Below are 18,815 nucleotides of genomic sequence, written 5' to 3'. Positions count from 1 at the left end.
GCTGTGAAAACTACTGTATACAAGTTTTCTAGGGTGATTTTGATGCTTAAACTAACCTATTTGTTAGATCACATGCGAAAATGTGTGCCCTAAACCTATATCATGTAATATTTAGCATTTGTTTGTTAATATTTTCAATTCATGAACATTTATCTATCTCTTATAGTCATTTAAAAGAGGCATGTATGGTGGTAGAAATAGTTTTAACTAATACTACTTGCATTGATGATTTTAGTTCTAATAGTTATATTCTACTAATTCAAACCAATGTACCTTGGATCATTAACCAATTGGCCCACTTGTTAGGCAGATTCTCATTGATCTATTGAATTTTATTGGTTTTTCATTCCTGGTCAAACATATATAACATTATTATATTGATATGCTGGATCCTCTTAGTAACAGGAGCACATGATCCATCGTCAAAAACATGAGAGATAATAGTGATGAACAAGGGTGGCATTCTAAAAGTGCATCTAGGCCCTAATAAGTGGATATTATATTAATGGATTGGATGACAACATGATTAAGGAACTAATGAATTTCATAAGAATTCTAGGTATTTAGTCCTAGGTAAAATCGATATGATTGGGATCAAGTTGCTTGACTACATCTTGGATGCTGCACTAAATAGTCCCCAATGAGAAAAACAATGGATTGAGGGAGGAGAGGTCTCCCCTTTATTTGAGAGGTGGGAGGCTAGGATTTGAAGGGCTGAGAAATTTTTTTATTATTGGGGTTAGGTTCACAAAAAAAATTTGGGTATACATAACGATTTTATCGTGACCTTCTAACAAATCATCACAAAATTTATTCATCTGTGACGGTTTAAATCTAAGGTGATGAATATATGATGATATATTAAATTATCGTCATAACTGGACGTCATGGATCATTTTGGTCATCCATGACAGACTCATTGGAAGGTCATAGATCCAACATCCAACATGTCATGCTGATGTGAGCGTGTACATCGTTCCTACGTGTCCTGCTGAGTGCCATGGGCTTGCACTGGGCTGGTGGGACCTAGCTGTCAGTGAGTAAAATGTGCCAAAAAAATCTGCCGCGAGATTGAACCATAGACCTCTAGGTGGCAAGGGCTTGCACTGGACTGATGGGACCTAGCTGTCAGTGAGTAAAATGTGCCAAAAAAATCTGCCGCGAGATTGAACCATAGACCTCTCGGTGGCAGGGGCTTGCACTGGACTGGTGGGACCTAGCTGTCAGTGAGTAAAATGTGCCAAAAAAAATCTGCCACTACTGTGGATTGATCTGTACGATCCATAGTAAACATGAAAACACACTGGTCTATGGTTTTAACTTATAATTTCCTCGAGTTTTGCATATTCTGTATTTTCCAGGGTTTATTTCAGAAAAGCTGAAAAGAGGGATTCAAGTGTAAAATAAACACGAAACTTATCCGCTACGGGAAACATCACGGGAAGACTCAGGAACCATCTAAAAGACACCTGAAGCAATGGAGGGCCATGTCGCCGCCAGGTGGGGCCGGCCGGCCCCACCATGGGACTGGGCGACGCCCTAGGGTTAGGGTTGCGGCCTCCCCTTCTGGAATGTTCCTCCACCACCTCTCCTGATGCATCTCGGCCCTTGGTTACGTCGGTTTGATCCTGCGGCGCACGCGCATCCCGCCGGACTATAAATACATGGGTAGACCCCCCTGGGAGGAGCCAATTCATTATTCATCAAGGCCTCAAGCCATCAAGCATCAAGAGCCTTCTAGTTAATCAAGAGCCTTCTAGTTCATAGTTTTAGTTAGCTAGATTAGAAGTGGAGGAGATCTAGTTCTTCATCGGGATCTAGAGCCCTTGCGTTGGTCTAGAGCGCAAGAGTTCGGTAATAGATCTAGTTCTTACTTTATTGTATTCATTATATATATTAGGGAGACTTTACTCTTAATAGATTCATATATTCTTAATTAGAATAGTTATTGTCTACTTTGATTATATGTCTAGGATAGTTGGTTTGATCTTATTGAATTCATATAATTGCTCATATAATGTTTACCTAATCGATCGTTGGGTAGACGGTAGACAATATGTAGACGTGGTGTCTAGATATCCTGTTTATCTACGAGTGCACCCTGACGTGCCGGGACGTGTGGTAGTCCGCACAGGTAACAGCTACGTTGGTTCCTCTGTAGTCCACCCTCCGTACGTAGGGCTAGCATGGGCACGGTCGCGAAGGAGGTGACCCTTGTGTCTTAATACCCTCATTAGTTTATGCCTCTTTACATGTGATTATGATGTAGGGTTAACTTAACAATGATTTCTAGATGTAATTGCACTAATTAGAGTTATTCATTGATGTAGTTATAGAATTATCTTAGATCTAACTCCTTAGTTTATCCAATGGCTAACTATGATTATGACTAGTAGATGCTCTGATGATTATCCATAATTATGATACTTGATGATTATGCTATCACCCATATTTATCCATATTTATCTTGTGACCTCTGCCTGTTATGAGTAGATTAGATGACATTGGTAATATCACTTATTCATCCTATATAGTCTTTTATCAATATAATAGATTATAGTTTATTACATAGCTTTCCCAGTAGTATAAATATAAATCGACAACCTGGATGAACTCCCTAGGTAAAATGCTACAATGGTATAATTATTTGTCCGCTTGCAGATCCCATTTATTTTACAATCATGTTATATTCATATCTTAGATTGCCTAGCCACATTAGTACATGTAAATCTATAATAATTTCTTAGCAATATAATTAGGAATGACAACCTATTTCATGTTTATAAATGTTAGTAATTAAGAAGTGGCTAGTTGCTAAATGACAAGTAAATTATATACCGAACATTTCTGGTGTTGTTGCTAGGGGTAGGAGTTATTTCTGCTTTTTAATAATGACGGTAGTAAATGTCAACAAAAATGTTTCAAATTCCCCGTCACATCGAATCTTACGGCTCATGCATGAAGCATTAAATATAGGTAAAAATGGTAACTAATTACACAGTTTGCATATAATTTACGAGACGAATCTTTTGAACCTAGTTAGCCTATAATTGAACAATATTTGTCAAATACAAATGAAAATGCTATTGTTCACATTTTGCAAAAATTTTTGCAAGTAAACAAGGCCTAGGTCTCAACAGCAACGACCTAACCACTGGGACTAATATAGATTATTAGGAATAACATGTATATCATATGCATGCATACTTTCCATGAACCTTATTCTGAAATGTTTGCTCGTTTTGAGCAATATGATCTATGGACTCCAGCCAGCGACGGAGACGTTTACAGAAGACCACCACCGAGCCCCCATACACTAATCCATCATATCTTTTACTTCCTGTAAATACGATTTTGAGTAAGTCTAACCCTCGACTATGCACTACAGGAAACCCAGGCTTCGCCAAGTGCCCCAGAGTTCGCCGAGTGCCAAAAATCGGGCACTTGGTGAAGAAGGCTTCGCCAAGTGCCTGGTTCTTGGCGACGCCAGCACTTGGCGAAGAAGGCTTCGCCAAGTGCCAAGCACTCGGCGAAGAAACGCACTTGGCGAAATGGCCTCTTCGCCAAGTGTCAAGCACTCGGCGAAGAAAGGCACTTGGCGAAGCCTGACGGCATCCATCCCCATCCCTTGCCGTCGGCTTCGCCAAGTGCCTCCGTCTGGCACTTGGCGAAGACGAGGCTTCGCCGAGTGCCATACACGTGGCACTTGGCGAAGAGGGGACCCTGGGAAATTGCCTGGAAGCGCTCTTCGCCAAGTGCCACGTTGCTGGCACTTGGCGAAGACCTCTTCGCCAAGTGCCAACCCTAGCACTTGGCGAAGTCAAAATTTTTCTTTTTGAGTTTTGCTCCCAAATTTTTTGTGGAGGTTTAGTACCATATATTTAGTAACTTGTCAACGTTTGGTGCATTTTGAAGTTTTTTTTCTATATTTTTTCATTTAGTTGCGACTCGTTCCATTTTTTCCGACGAATTCGATTTGAACTGCAGGTGCATGGAATAATAGTGTCTTATGGTTACAACGTTGCTATTCTTGCTTGTGTGGATGCAATTAGGTCAAATCCATGTCCTGGCACCAAATGTCGATGAGCGTGCTCGCGGGGCAACGCTTCCAACTTGCGTGCGCGGGGTTTTTTAATTATAAAAAAATCAAATGAACACGGAAAACCACGAAACTTGTCCACCGTCCTTGATATGGTATGGGAAGGCTATGATAAAAATTTGAAAAAATTTGGAGCAAGTTTGCACGTCGGACGTTCGGAAACCCAACATCTCCACATATGATCTGCATTTCACTCAAAAAAAAAAGAAAACACAACACACACGCCACACACGCACTCACCCGCACACACACCACACACGCACCCAGCGCCGCCCGCCCGGCACGCACGCGCCCGGCGCCGCCCGCCCCGCCCGCTCCGGCCAGCGCCGCCCGGCCACCGCGGCCCTCCCCGCGCCCCGCGCGCCCCTCCCCGCGCCCCGGCCCGGCCAGCGCGCCGCGCCCCCGTGGCCCGAGACCCCGGCCCTCCCCCGCGCGCTGCAGCCAGAGAAGGCAGCGGGGGGCAGCAGAGGTAGGCCGGGAGGAGAAGGGAGAAGGGAGGGAGGCCAGTTGGAGAAGGGAGAAGGGAGAGGCCGGGAGGAGAAGGGAAGAAGGGAAGGAGGGAAGGAGAAAGGAGAGCCGTGCCGCCGTCTCTCTAGCACCGCCGCTCCATCGTCCGACACGTGCAACCTCCCCGGAGACGAAACTTGGTAAAGAACTAAGTTTTTGGTCATTGGGCCCTTGATGTGATTGACGTATATGGTTAACGGCCTTCGTGCCGGGATTGGGGATGTGTGGGCCATCGTGCCCCGACTATGGACGCCGGCCATCGAGCCGGCTAGCTATTTTCTTGCAGGTTTTGAAACATCCCCGTACAGGGGAGGTTCTGTCGAATTTTTTTACTTATGGTGTTTTGTTTGTTCTATTGCTTAGCAGGACCTGTCCGAGCGGAGTCGGAGCACCTAGGCGTTGCGGCTCTACCTGCACCGCACCGACTCGCCACTGCGTCAACTCACCACTGCGCCGCTATCCTTTCAACTCCGACACCTTAGGTATAAATAACCCCTCGACCTTTACCGTTGTATTATGTAGACCGGTTTAGCCCAGTTAGGCGTCTCCCGTCCGAAAGAGATATGGTTGGTGGTATGTTGATCAGTGCATATCCTCCTTGACCGTATCTGTTTCGGATTGTCCACATACTTTGGACAGCCCACGGATGCGTAGATGAGTTAGCTTCCATGCTCAGCTCCGGTCCGAGTCGGAGTTTCGGCAGCACCTCCGCGTTGTTCTCCGGATACACACTCTCCTTTCTAGGACGTGTATCGGGAGAACAGCGGGGAGGTGCTGCCGAAACTCGGACTCGGACGGGAGTAGAGCATGGAAGCTAACCTCATCTACGCATCCTCGGGTGGGATTAGGACCTATCCTTCACCTATTACATTGTAGTGATGCCTTATAGATGCATTTCGTACTTGTATTATTGTCTCACGCATGTGTATGTCAGAGGATGGAAAACCGTGAGTGGATGTACACGGGCTTCGCATGTAGGACCACAGAGTGGGTTCAAAAGTCCATGGCGTTCTTGGAGCATGCATTTGGCGAGGCCGCTAAAGGGTCGAGAAGGATGCCTTGTCCGTGCAGCAAATGCAAGAACATGTCTAGATTCGAGAAGAGTGAGATGTGGAAACATATCTTCAAGTACGGGTTTGTTGAGAACTATACCCGCTGGATCTACCATGGTGAAGCCAGTCGAATTAGAGAGGAGGTGGTGAGAGAACGTCTAGAGGAGTATGATTGTGATGGTGGGGTGCCAGACATGATGGAAGACGCGCATGACGCATATTTTGGGGAAGGAATGGAGGACGAGCCAGAGGAATCCGCAAAAGCGTTCTATGAGATGCTCAAATCGGCACAAAAGCCCCTGCATGATCACACAAGGGTTTCGCAGCTGGATGCCTTGGGACGCTTGATGGGGATGAAGTCGCAGTTTAGCATGAGTCGAGAGCACTTTGATTTCACGTTGACAATTATTGGCACCCTTCTTCCGGAGGGTCACATTCTGCCTAAAAACACGTATGAGTCAAAGAAGCTTCTTCGTGCACTTAAGATGTCGTATGAGCAGATTCATGCATGTAAGGAAGGGTGCGTCCTGTTCAGGGGACATCTTAAGGAAGCAACACACTGTCCGAAATGCAATTCCTCTAGGTATGTTGAGGTAAATAGTAGTGCTGGCAGCTTACAACAGAGCCGTATCCCCCATAAGGTCCTACGGTACCTTCCTTTCATACCGAGGATCCAACGGCTGTTCATGATGGAGGAGTCAGCGAAACAGATGACATGGCACAAGAATGGCAAAAGATACAATCCAGACAAAATGGTCCACCCGTCGGATGGTGAGGCATGGAGGCACTTCGATGGCAAACATCCCGGTAAAGCCATGGAGGCACGAAATGTCCGTGTAGCGCTGGCGACAGATGGGTTCAACCCATATGGAATGATGGCGGTCCCGTACACTTGTTGGCCCGTGTTCGTGATCCCCCTCAATCTCCCCCCCCCCCCCCGGCGTCATGTTTCAACCGAAGAACATATTCTTGTCGCTGATAATACCTGGACACCCGGGGAACAATATGGGTGTGTTCATGCAGCCTTTGTGGGATGAATTGGTCCATGCTTGGGAACACGGTGTACTGACATTCGACCGAGCTACAAAGAGGAACTTCATAATGCATGTGTGGTACCAGTACTCCATGCATGACTTCCTGGCGTATGGCATATTCTGCGCTTGGTGTGTTCACGGGAAGTTCCCATGCCCAATATGCAAGACGGCTGTGAGGTTCACTTGGTTGAAGAGTGGTGGGAAGTATTCTTCGTTCGACCAACATCGTCAGTTCCTTCCTCCTAACCATCCATTCAGACGAGATAACAAGCATTTCAGGAAGGGTGTTCAAGTTCGCGACCCAGTTCCTCACATGATGAGCCCTGCCGAGGTCCGTGCTGAGATAGAGGGTCTGAAAGTTGATGAAGTCAATGGTGGTTTTATTGGATATGCAGATGAACACATGTGGACTCATACGTCGGGCTTGACTAAGCTGCCCTATTTCGATGACCTTCTTCTTCCACACAACATCGATGTAATGCACACTGAAAAGAATGTCGCTGAGGCACTTTGGGCAACACTCATGGACATTCAGGAAAAGTCAAAGGACAACGTAAAGGCCCGATTGGACTTGGAAACGTTGTGCGATAGACCAAATCTAGTGATGAAGCCTCCTGCGGCCGGCAAGAGATGGAAAAGGACTCCAGCTGATTACATCCTGAAACGGGAACATAGGAAGGAAGTTCTACAGTGGATGAAAACATTATTGTTCCCTGATGGGTATGCGGCGAATCTGAGAAGGGGAGTGAACTTGTCTACCCTGCGAGTCAACGGCATGAAGAGTCATGACTTCCACATATGGATTGAGCGGCTCCTACCCGCGATGACTCGAGGATACCTACCTGAGCCTGTGTGGCGCGTGTTGGCAGAGTTGAGCTACTTCTTCCGCCAGCTCTGTGCCAAAGAGTTGTCTCGGGACGTCGTTCGTGACCTAGAGAGTGTAGCACCTGTGTTGCTATGCAAGCTGGAGATGATCTTTCCACCTGGGTTCTTCCTGCCGATGCAGCATCTGATTCTGCACCTACCGTACGAGGCAAAGATGGGGGGGCCCGTGCAGGCCCGTTGGTGTTATCCAATCGAGAGATGTCTAAAGGTTATGAGGAAAAAGTGTAGAAACAAAGCCAGAATTGAGGCTTCCATCGCAGAGGCATCCATTCTTGAGGAGGTGTCGAACTTCACAACCAATTACTATACGGATAATCTTCCTAGCGTGCACAATCCGCTCTCCCGTTACAATGACAACGAGAGTTCGTCGAACCTGAGCCTTTTCAAAGGGCAACTCGAAAGAGCAAGTGCAGGTACCCCCAAGACCTTATGCTATCTTGAGTGGCGCAAGATCATGCTATACTTGTTGCTCAACCTTGATGAAGTGCATGAGTATCAACGACAATTTATTCATGAAACCTGGACCAAGGATTGGGAACCTTCTGCTCAAGAAGAAGATCACCTTCTCAAAAATAATTCGCCCGATTTCATTTCCTGGTTTAGTACGAAGGTATCGTCTAACTTACCATGTTTGATCTTTTTACATTCCACTTTGGTTGTATGAGCAATTACTGTAACGATCTATACCTGTCATCACCTCGCAGGCCATCAAGGATCCTGATATTGATGATGAGTTGAAACAGGTTGCTCGTGGCTGCGCCTATAGGGTCAACTCATTCACAGTTTACGATGTCAATGGGTATCGCTTTCACACGAGAAGTTATGAGGAGAGTCGGCCCAATCGAAGCACCACGAATACCGGAGTTCGTACGCCCGGCACCGATGATCGCGACTATTATGGCATAGTTGAAGAAATATTTGAGGTCACGTTTGAGGGTGCAAAACCTCTCAATGTAGTTATATTCAGATGCCATTGGTTCGATCCAGATGCCGTCAGAAGAGCACCTGAGATTGGGCAAGTCGAAATTCGACATGATCGCGTGTATCATGGAGATGATGTCTATATTGTGGCTCAACAGGCCACACAAGTTTATTATCTCCCATGGGCGTGCCAACAGAATAATAATCTCAAGGGTTGGTACCTTGTGCACTTGGTATCGCCACGTGGTAAAGCGCCTGTCCCGAACGATGACGATTACAACTTTGATCCTAACACATATGTCGGAGAATTCTTTCAACCTGAGGGGCTAGAAGGGAGGTTGGAGATAGATATTCGTTCACTAATGGATATGGAAGTAGACAACGAAGTTGATGAGGACGAGGGATATGAGGTGAATGATGCTAGGGACTTACGATTGCTTGAGCGCTTGAAGTCGCCGAGTGACCATGACGAGGCTGTTAGTAGCGAAGGCGAGGGAGAATCGTTCGACAACATTGATAGCGATGAGGACTAAATTGCATGTAATATTTAATTGTTATTCGTAATTATGTTTATTTCATTTTGCATGTCTTTATAAGTACTTCTTGTGTATTTGTACTAATTGGCTTAATCTTTGTAATTGCAGGCACTCGGCACAATGCCGGGAGGAGGTAGGAGAGCGGGCAGCAGACCCCAGCGACAGGTCGCGTCCCTCTACCAGTCGAGGGACGCCGACGACGGTGCAGAGCCGTCGGTGAGGAGGACGAGGAGCCGCCGCACACGTACGAGGGAGGAGCCGCCCCCGCGGACACCCCCGGGTGACGAGGACGACGACCACCAGCGGGGGGACGAGGACGACGACCACCAGCGAGGGGGCGAGGACGACGACCACCAGCAGGGGGGCGAGGACGACGACCACCAGCAGGGGGGCGAGGACGACGGTGAGACGACAGGTGGAGGGGGTTCCAGTTCCTCTGGTACCCGCAAAGTCTACCTGCGCGGGCCCTCTAGGCTCCAGGCTATGCCCCTCCCGCACCAGCGCCCGGTGATCAGACCCAACGGCAACAAGTAAGTAACCATGTATATTTGTACTATTGGTTCGTACGACATTTTTAAACTCAAACCTCATACTAGCAATTATTCTTAATTACTTGTGCAGGAACTGGATCGTTGTGTCCGGAGAGCGAGGTCGCCACATCAATGGCACGGTGACTCTGCTCATTCGGAAACACTACCCTGGCAAAGTCTTCCATGCCGGGGTGGACGGGCCGCCGTACTCGTGGGAGGCCTTCTACACCGCTCAGGACCAGTCGCTCGGCATCAGCATTGCTGAGAAGATCAAGCAAGACTTCTGGGTGAGTCTTCATCCTACTGCCTTGGTCAATACTACGCACTTGTCGATACTTCTTCAAATAATGAAAGGTTACATCGCGTTTGCATGCAGAACTACTACAAGTGCGACGAGGGGTACGAGGACCAGGCGAATGCGGTGCTGGACGTGGTCGCCAAAAACCGCCTCTCGGAATTCTACCACGAGACGCGGCTCTCTTGCATCATCAAGCACTACGGGGACGTGGAAAATCGACGGGTCGACAAGCAAGAGGCTAGGGAGATGGTGTGTCAGAGGACCGACCTCACCAAGGAGCAGTACCTTAACGTAAGCACAAATCATTTGTTATGTTTTCTTTCATTCCAAATTGGTTGACTTGAATTCACCTTATGATGTATCAAACACTTTTGATGGCATGCAGGTGTGTCCGGACTGGTGCGGTGCATACCACAACTGCTGGGAGGACATTGTGGACAAGTGGCTCTCAGAGGAGGCCTATGCGAAGCACATGGAGCGTCGGGAGTGCCGCTTGCAGATGCCTGGGTTGCCACACCACCAGGGCCCACAGCCCCTCGCCCAGTACGCCGAGAGATGGGTATATTACTTGTGTTATTCATTTTTTAATTCTAACGCTCAATTTTCATTACTTGTGATCGTCTTTGTGTTTTCCTCGCAGTCACGGTCGCACGAGAACCGAGAGTGCAACGAGTACTTGGCGTACGCCCTGGCACACAGGGGCAAGGCGACAGCTCCGGACAACGTGTACGACCCAGCTCACGGGCCCGAGGCGTACACCAACGAGAACGCCTACACCAAGCTCACGGAGTACACGGCGGCGGCTCGCGAGCGCCATGGGGCCGACTTCGACCCGACCGCCCAGCCCCTCGACACAGACCTCGTGATGAGGCTGGGAGGAGGGAAGCAGCACGGCCGGTACTGGATGGCCAACAGCGCCATCTCCTCGTCCTCCGTGGACAACCTCGCCACGATTCGGTCGAGGAGCACGAGCAGCTCCGTGCCCATACGACCTCGGCAGCAGAGCTCGGCGCAGATGGTGGCGGCCTTTCAGGTGACTTCACTTTCTTTCGTTGTCCATTGCTTTATGTATTCGATCATTTCCTTTGCATTGTTTAAACCTTGTGTGTCGTATATTGCAGGCTCAGATGAATCAGATGCAGAGTGACATGCAGGAACAGATCCAGGCCCAGGTACAAGTTGCCACTGCAAAGGTCTTGGAGGAGATGGTTGGCTACTTTGGGGCGATTCAGATACCAGGTGCGGTAATACCTCCCATCCCTCCCTCGTTACTACAGCAACTAGAGGCAGCGCAGGCAGCGCAGGCAGCCGCGCAGGCAGCGCAGGCCCAGGCAGCTTCGCAGGCGCCAGGTGGTGGGCCAGTGGTGTATTTCGGGACCCCGGTGAGTACCTTCAAAGTCATTGATTTCTTTAGCTTTTGCGATCATCTCACAGTTACTAACGGATTCCCTACTTCGTTGTGCAGCCACAGTCAGCGGGTTCGAACCCGACTCCACCAGAGGTGCCTTCTCCACAGGGGCCTTCTCCACAGGGAGGGTTGCACGGTGCCCCTCCTCCACAGTACGTGTACCCTGGCGCTGCTCCGCAGTACACGTGGCCCCCTCGGTGCCCTCCGCAGTTCACTTGGCCAGGGTACTCGACTCGCCCTCCTCCACAGGCCGGGGTCTACGGTGGCCCTCTTCCGCAGGCCGGGTGGCCGACTCTCCCTCGTCCGCCGCCGGGTGCCTCTACTCAGCCGCAGCAGGGTGACCCTGTGTGGGACCAGTGGGCTGATTCACACTCTGCTCACCATGGGGAGCCGTAGGTACCTCGCACGTCTCTTTACTTGTTTATGTGTTGGACTTAGTTGATGGATTGTGATGGACTATGTGATGGACTATGTGTTGGACGTGGTGTTCGTCGAGGATGGACGATGTGTTTATGTGATTGTGATGGATGATATGTGGTTGTGGACATGTCGATGGTTGTATTGCGATATATGTGATATATGTGCTATATTGTGATATATGTGATGAGTAATTGTCGATGGATACGCTGTCCTAATAGCGGATTGCGCGGAAATAGCCCGGACATTTTTTAAAAAAAAATAAAATTTCCCAGCTTCGCCAAGTGCCGCACTTGGCGAAGGCCTCTTCGCCAAGTGCCGCACTTGGCGAAGCTGGGAAAGCCAAGTGTAAAAGTCACGGGCTGAGGGGCTTCGCCAAGTGCCACGTGGCTGGCACTTGGTGAAGGCAGAGGCTTCGCCAAGTGCCTGCCACGTGGCACTTGGCGAAGAATACTTTTTTTAAAAAAATAAAACATTTCTTCGCCAAGTGCCACGTGGCCGGCACTTGGCGAAGCCTTCGCCAAGTGCCAGGGTCCCACTTGGCGAAGAGGACGGAGAAGCCACCTGCCGTTATCTTCGCCAAGTGGGGATTTGGCACTTGGCGAAGGCTTCGCCAAGTGCCGAAATTTGGCACTCGGCGAAGAGCTCTTCACCGACAAGATCTTCGCCGAGTGCTCTTCGCCGAGTGCGGAACTCGGCGAAGCCTTCGCCAAGTGTAAAGTGGCCTTCGCCAAGTGCGCCAGGCACTTGGCGAAGTCCTGTTTTCCAGTAGTGATGTCTGCTTGTTTTTTTAGCTTCTGCAGACAAGTTGACGAGTGTGAACTTGTCTATCTGCCTGCAGGAATAAAGGATCGATGTATTGCTGTACGATTTGAAGCACAGCCTACGTAGTTGGTGAAGCGAGATCTACGGCATGCGGTAAGTTTGTGTTCGTGTTAATTTCACCCCTCATATATTCAATTGTCTTTTGCTTGTTATTACATTATTGGCATAACACAGTTTGGTTCTAAACTCAGTTAACATTAATAGTAGCTAATGTCGTTAGGCATTGTTTGGTTTGGATAAACTGTAACAAAATTTGCAATGCATGTTTTGGTGCTACTATCGCGTAGCGGTAATATTGGATAAGATGTCAAAGCACTGTATTGGAAGCTTTTTGGCTGTTCTATTGTATTTCAGCATTACTAAGATTGGTTTGTGTTTCATGTCTGGTATTCATAAGTCAGTTACAACCTAGCATTATGTGTATAGTTTATTTTATTGAGGAATTTAGAGACATACTTCTGTAAAGGCTTTGTTATTTGCCAGATGTATATCTATTGTGCACTTTAAACATAAAAACTATAAAGGTAAAGTCGAGTATACAATATCTGTAAGATCTCGTCAGTTGTACAATATCTTTTTTACTATTGGTATGATTAGTGTGTCATAAGAGGGGACATTAGTGATTTATTTAGATTACCGGTCCTAAACAATTTGATAGCTATAGCTAAACTCTAAAATTTTGGTTATTCCCTAAACAAGTAAGTACATCGTAATCTAAATTTTGGTTATCGCCTAAACAAGTGGTCCACGGTATTCAAAATTTGGTTCTTATCTGTCACTATTTTATTATTTCGATGGCTAAGAAAAAAATAACAGAAGAAAAAAAAAAGAGACACCTTGGCCTTTGGCGGGCATTCTAAATACACTATGCGCACATCCTGAAATTTTGCGGCGAGCGGCCTTCCCACTTTCAATATTTGGCTATGAATTTACCGTAGCAAAACCACTATTTATTGTAGCAAAACTGCCTTCGAAACTGCTCTAGGGAGGTAAAATGCACGGTTTGAAAAGTTGAGGAAGGTGATTTACCTGGTTTTGGAATTAAGGGAGGAAAAACGGACTTTCGTAAAAATTTAGGAGAAAAAGTAGACTTTTTTCTTTGGTAAAATAGATAGACAAAAATAAATAGGAAAAAAATTGTGCCCCACGACGAGGCCCAACACTCAAGTTGGCCCAGGGTTTGGTAAAATAAATAGGAAAAAAAGTCGTGCTCAGCATCCTACCCATGACGTGGCCCAACATTTGAGTTGTCCAAGCATTTGGTAAACTAAATAAAAAAAGGTGTCCTCAGCATCCTGCCCATGGCGGAGCCTAGCACTCAAGTTGGTCCAGGATTTGGTAAAATAAATAGAAAAAAAAAGATGTGCTCAGCGTTCTGCCCATGGTGTGGCCCAACACTCAAATTGGCCCAGCATTTGGTAAACTAAATAAAAAAAGGTGTGCTCAACATCCTGCCCACGGCGTGGCCCAACACTCGAGTTGACCCGCTATTTGGTAAAATATATATGGTTTCACCTCCTAAACTTCAGTCACTATCGCATTGGATATTTAGACATGCTTGTAGTATTAAATATAGATTAATTATGAAACTAAATACATAGATTAAGACTATTTTACGAGATGAATTAGTTCATGATTTGATAAGATAGTGCTACAATAAATATGTGTTAATATTAGATTAATTAGGCTTAGTAAATTTGTATCGTAGATTACTGATAATCTGTTTTTTATTAGGATCTGAACATCCTACGCCGCACCTCCTAAACTTTAGTCAGTGGATCTATATAGAAAAAAGATACGTTGAGGAAGAATCGAGACCACGGCATGACCCAACACTCGAATTGACCTAGCATTTGGTAAAATAGATAGAAAAAAGGTGTGCTAAGTGGGAATCAAACTCAAACCAAACTTCCCAGCTTACCACTGCGCTAGTTGCTCGTGAGTGTAGAAGAGGATTCTATCGTTATCCTCAACTTAGTTCACGCAGTGGCAGAGCTAGGATTTTGCATCTGGACGTAAAAATTTCAATGCAAATATGCAATTTAATTATTATGTTGCAAAGATTCACTCTAGATTTCGTCAATCAAAATTATTTTAATTTCTTCTAAACTAAAAGAAAATTAAATATCTGGACGTCGCTGGAGTCTAGAGTAGAGAATGGATCTGGGAGATGGGGACATTGGAGCCGCCGAGGGAGAGGGATGCTGGGGACCGAGGAGCAGGGGAAGGGTGCTGGCTGCGCCATATGACTGATGGCTGTTGCGAGCGCTTCCGACTTCTGAGTTGATGCACCGCAACCCTAATTAATTAAGGTGCCATGCCTATATATATAGATGAAAGAGTGTCGAATCACCGATTCGCCAAACAGGAGAGCGGAGACGAGATGCAGTTTTCCAGTGAGGCCTTTTTTTAGTTAAAAAAATTCAAAATTTTCCATCACATCGAATCTGTACGGAGTATTAAATTAAATTAAGATAAAAACAAAAATTAATTACACAGTTTGCCTGTAAATCGTGAGAGTCTATGATTAGACAATATTTACCACAAACAAACGAAAGTACTACAGTATCCAAAATACAAAATTTTTGCCAACTAAACAAGGCCTGACTTCCAAACGAATATCCATGGTTCTTTTCTAATTCAACTTAATGAACTAAATTGATATTTTCTTTCCTTATTTTTTTATTTAGTTTATTAAATTACATTAAAAAAGAATCGCGGTATCCATTTGAAACACCACCCCCATCTCTAACTGATAGTAATTGTGCTTATGGACCAATTTACAACATACTATACAATTATACATTTATACATATATTTGCTTTTATTGCAGAAAACATGGGTATGCCATAGAATACAGAGGCATACCCCCTGGCTCCTGCCCATGAGTTCACGGACTCAATCCAGCGGTGACCATCATGGACACCTGACACGGACTCATCAGACATGTAACATTTGAATTACGCATTTTGCTCATTATGACTTATCTGCAATGTTTGATTACATATAGAAGTTGAATGTATAGCTATTTTTCTCTGACATGGATGGTGTGAAAGAACTTATGAGTTTCATTCAAGGGAAATTCAACGAGAATGTCGAAATTCTTAGCCCCTGTGTAGCAGTATCAATGTTATTGAGCATCCTATTGATATGCATGAACATGTTAGCTAGCTAGTCTAAAAGAAAGTGTAACTCTCACTTTTAAGTTCGATCAATCTATAAAAAAAAATATTAGCATTGATGATACTAAATATATATTATTATATATAAGTTAGTTAATTATAAAATATGTTTTGGAGACATGCACGTCGATAATATTTATTTTCTACTCTGTGTCGGAATCGTACACGCACAGACGATCGACAGACCGAAGCAAATCCATACTGTAATAACCTACTAGGGCACGTCTCTCTATATATGTGGAGGTAACAATTAAGGAATTGAAATCGATAGGACCCGATCGATCGATTATGGGCACCGCCGCCGATCCATCCTCCAAAAGGCGGCTGATGAGAACAACAGATGAAGACGACGTCGTCGGTGGCTGCCGACGGGGAGCCGAGGACCGCATCAGCGGCCTCTCAGACGATCTCCTCCACAGCATCCTGCTCCAGCTCCGGGACACCGCGGAGGCCGCGCGCACAAGCATCCTCTCCCGCCGCTGGCGCCGCGTCTGGGCCTTCCTCCCCGAGCTCTCTTTCGGCTACGACGGAAGCGAGTCGGTGCCGGCGGCGGCGGCACAAGCGCACGACCGCGTCGACGACGCCCTGGCCGCCTACTCGGCGGCCACCGTGAACCTCCTCGAGATCACGATGCCGTACGCGTCGCCAACCGGCGGCGTTCACATCCACACGGACCGCGCCGCTCCGTGGCTGCGCTTCGCCTCGGAACGCCTCACGGGCAAGCTGTCGCTCTCGCTGCCCTACGACGACGGGGCGCACGAGGAGGAGGAGCTCCTGCTTCCCCAGTGCGAGAGGGTTACTGCTATATACTTGGATGTCACGTGCACCCTCCGGTTCCAGCTGCCACCGGCCGGCGGCGCGGTGTTCACGGCGCTGGCCACCCTCGAGATATCGAGCGCCGGCGTGGACGGCCGTGAGCTGGAACGCTTTCTGTCCACCTTCTGCCCACACCTGAAGGAGCTTGTGCTAAGCTGGATCAGGATCACCCTGCGAGATGGAGATGGAGATGGAGATCCTCCTGTCCTGTCCATTCGATCAGACTCACTGAGGCGTCTGGACACCAGTGCCATGGGATCATTTAAAGGCGTGCTCAAGGTTGCCGCCCCGGAGCTCCGATCTTTTTGTCCGTCGTCGTGCGGCCAGCGTGATCTTGACATCGCTGCCCCTAAACTCTCCGAGCTGCTCTGGATCAGCCCTTGCTACGACCCGGCTCGCCACCGTTTCGCAGAATCTGGGCGCCATCTCCGGCGTCTTGTGACCTCAACCTCAATCCGCCATGCTGCAGTGGCGCTCATGCGCCGATTCGACATTGTCGACGAGCTCAACTTTGAGGTCTCCATTTCAGAGGTGCACCACCTGCCACACCCCACGTACTCCCTCCGTACCCATATTAGTTGTCGTTTTGGGTGATACTTGCGTTTTCACAAAGATGTCGTCCAAGCCATTGCATACAGTCTGTGGACGCGTTTGCCCCTGTAACCGCATAAACACCAAAAAAAAGTGCACCCACCGAGAGTCGAACCGACAACCTCACTGGTTGGAGCCTCAGCGTGGCTGCAATAGCCATCTAAACCATGATTGTTTCACATAAAGAATATACCTGCAACCATATTTAATAGGGGCAGACATGGAAAAAATACCTCTAATTAATGACTTCTTGGTAAGCACAATTATGTCCTAAACGTCAACTAATCTAGGTATGGAGGGAGTATACATCCTCGCTCGAGAAGGAAAATATAGTTCTGTCGATTCAACTCTCTGCCCCTAGCTAATTAATGTTCTTGTTTTGTTTATGTGGATTTAATTTTGCAGGGGGCACAGGACTACGACAAATACCTAGAGGACATAAACAATCTTTCCAAGTGTCAGGTTTTGGTGGTAACACTCACGGTGATTAAGCATTCACTCATGTCAACACTGCAACATCTTCTCATGAAATGTGTTGGCATAAGAAAGCTTGTGGTGTCTTTGAGTTACACTATGGTACGTACCTGCATACAGCTAATTCATCTATTTATTTATTTATTTATTTATTTATTTATTTATTTATTTATTTATTGTCGTTTAATTGTTCTTCAGTTTTCTTATTATTAGACCCATGTCTACATAGTGTTATTATTACACCCATAATATTGTACACATATATCTCTTTTATTATTTACATGCATGCATGGCTTCTTGATGTGTATCTGTACTTGTCTTAAATTGCTTATATTCTTGCAATTTTTTCAGGAAGATTATCCATGCAAGGCCTCGGAATGCCCATGTGGTCGGCAACAGCAGACTAACAGCGTTGTGTTGGATTCAATCGAAGAAATAGAAGTGAAGGGCCACGATTCGAAACATAAAGTGGAATTGGTGAGGCTATTGTTCAAATGCAGCACTATGTTTCGAAAAAGGGTGGCCATTGTCGCATATACAAACAGCAGGTATATGCGCACGGATATCATCAAAAGCATTCGAACTCGAAATAATAATCAGGTTGAATTCACCACACGGTGCACATAAGTTCGGACTTCATTCGTAGCGCAAAGCAATTAAGGGTTTTCGGAGCATTAACAGTTTATAAATTTACTTCTACTCATTACTGGAAACACACGTTTTGCCGAGTGCTCGAGACACTCAGCAAAAGCGTTTTTACATGGCAAAGGACGCTCGATATATTTGTTATCGGATACTCAGCAAACTCTCAGTTTACAGAGTGTTTCGTTTTATTGAATGTAACACTTGGAAAACAAGAGCTTTGCCAAGTGCTTGATATAAAACCCGCGGCAAAGCCGTGGACACTTAATAAATTTGGTTTTCCCGATAGTGTGACTACTAGTTTTGTTTTGTTTGTTTTATAAATTAATGTTTTGTTTTTTTTATATATATAATGGAAAAACGATACGCGCAAAAAGTACACAGACTCCCGCTCCTCAATTCCCAAAGACTGTAGCCGCCTTCGCGCTGGGTTCCTTGCCACTGTTTTTAAGATGTAAAAATATTGGATGATAAATCGAGCAAGTAAGATTAGAGCAAGTATTATAGTGGGCTGTAAGCTGGCTAGATGCTGAGGTGGAGGAGAGAAGGGAGGAGAGAGAGGAGAAGTGGGCTGTAAGCTTAAAGCCACTCTGGGCAA

General features: G+C 46.5%; 1 protein-coding gene across 1 annotated transcript; it reads left to right on the top strand.

Moving 5' to 3' along the window:
• On the top strand, positions 15,983–17,104 carry LOC8084096 (F-box/LRR-repeat protein At5g35995). Its single transcript, XM_021453601.1, has one exon. The coding sequence runs from the start codon at positions 15,983–15,985 to the stop codon at positions 17,102–17,104; it is 1,122 nt and encodes a 373-aa protein (XP_021309276.1).

Source organism: Sorghum bicolor, chromosome 2 (assembly GCF_000003195.3).
Source record: "Sorghum bicolor cultivar BTx623 chromosome 2, Sorghum_bicolor_NCBIv3, whole genome shotgun sequence".
In the NCBI taxonomy this organism is placed as follows: Eukaryota; Viridiplantae; Streptophyta; class Magnoliopsida; order Poales; family Poaceae; genus Sorghum; species Sorghum bicolor.
The sequence above is the reverse complement of the archived record's forward strand: the minus strand, read 5'-3'. Positions and strand labels throughout refer to the sequence as shown.

Excerpts from the sequence above, each read along its gene's own strand:
- LOC8084096 (XM_021453601.1), top strand. The coding sequence starts at position 15,983 with ATGGGCACCGCCGCCGATCCATCCTCCAAAAGGCGGCTGATGAGAACA.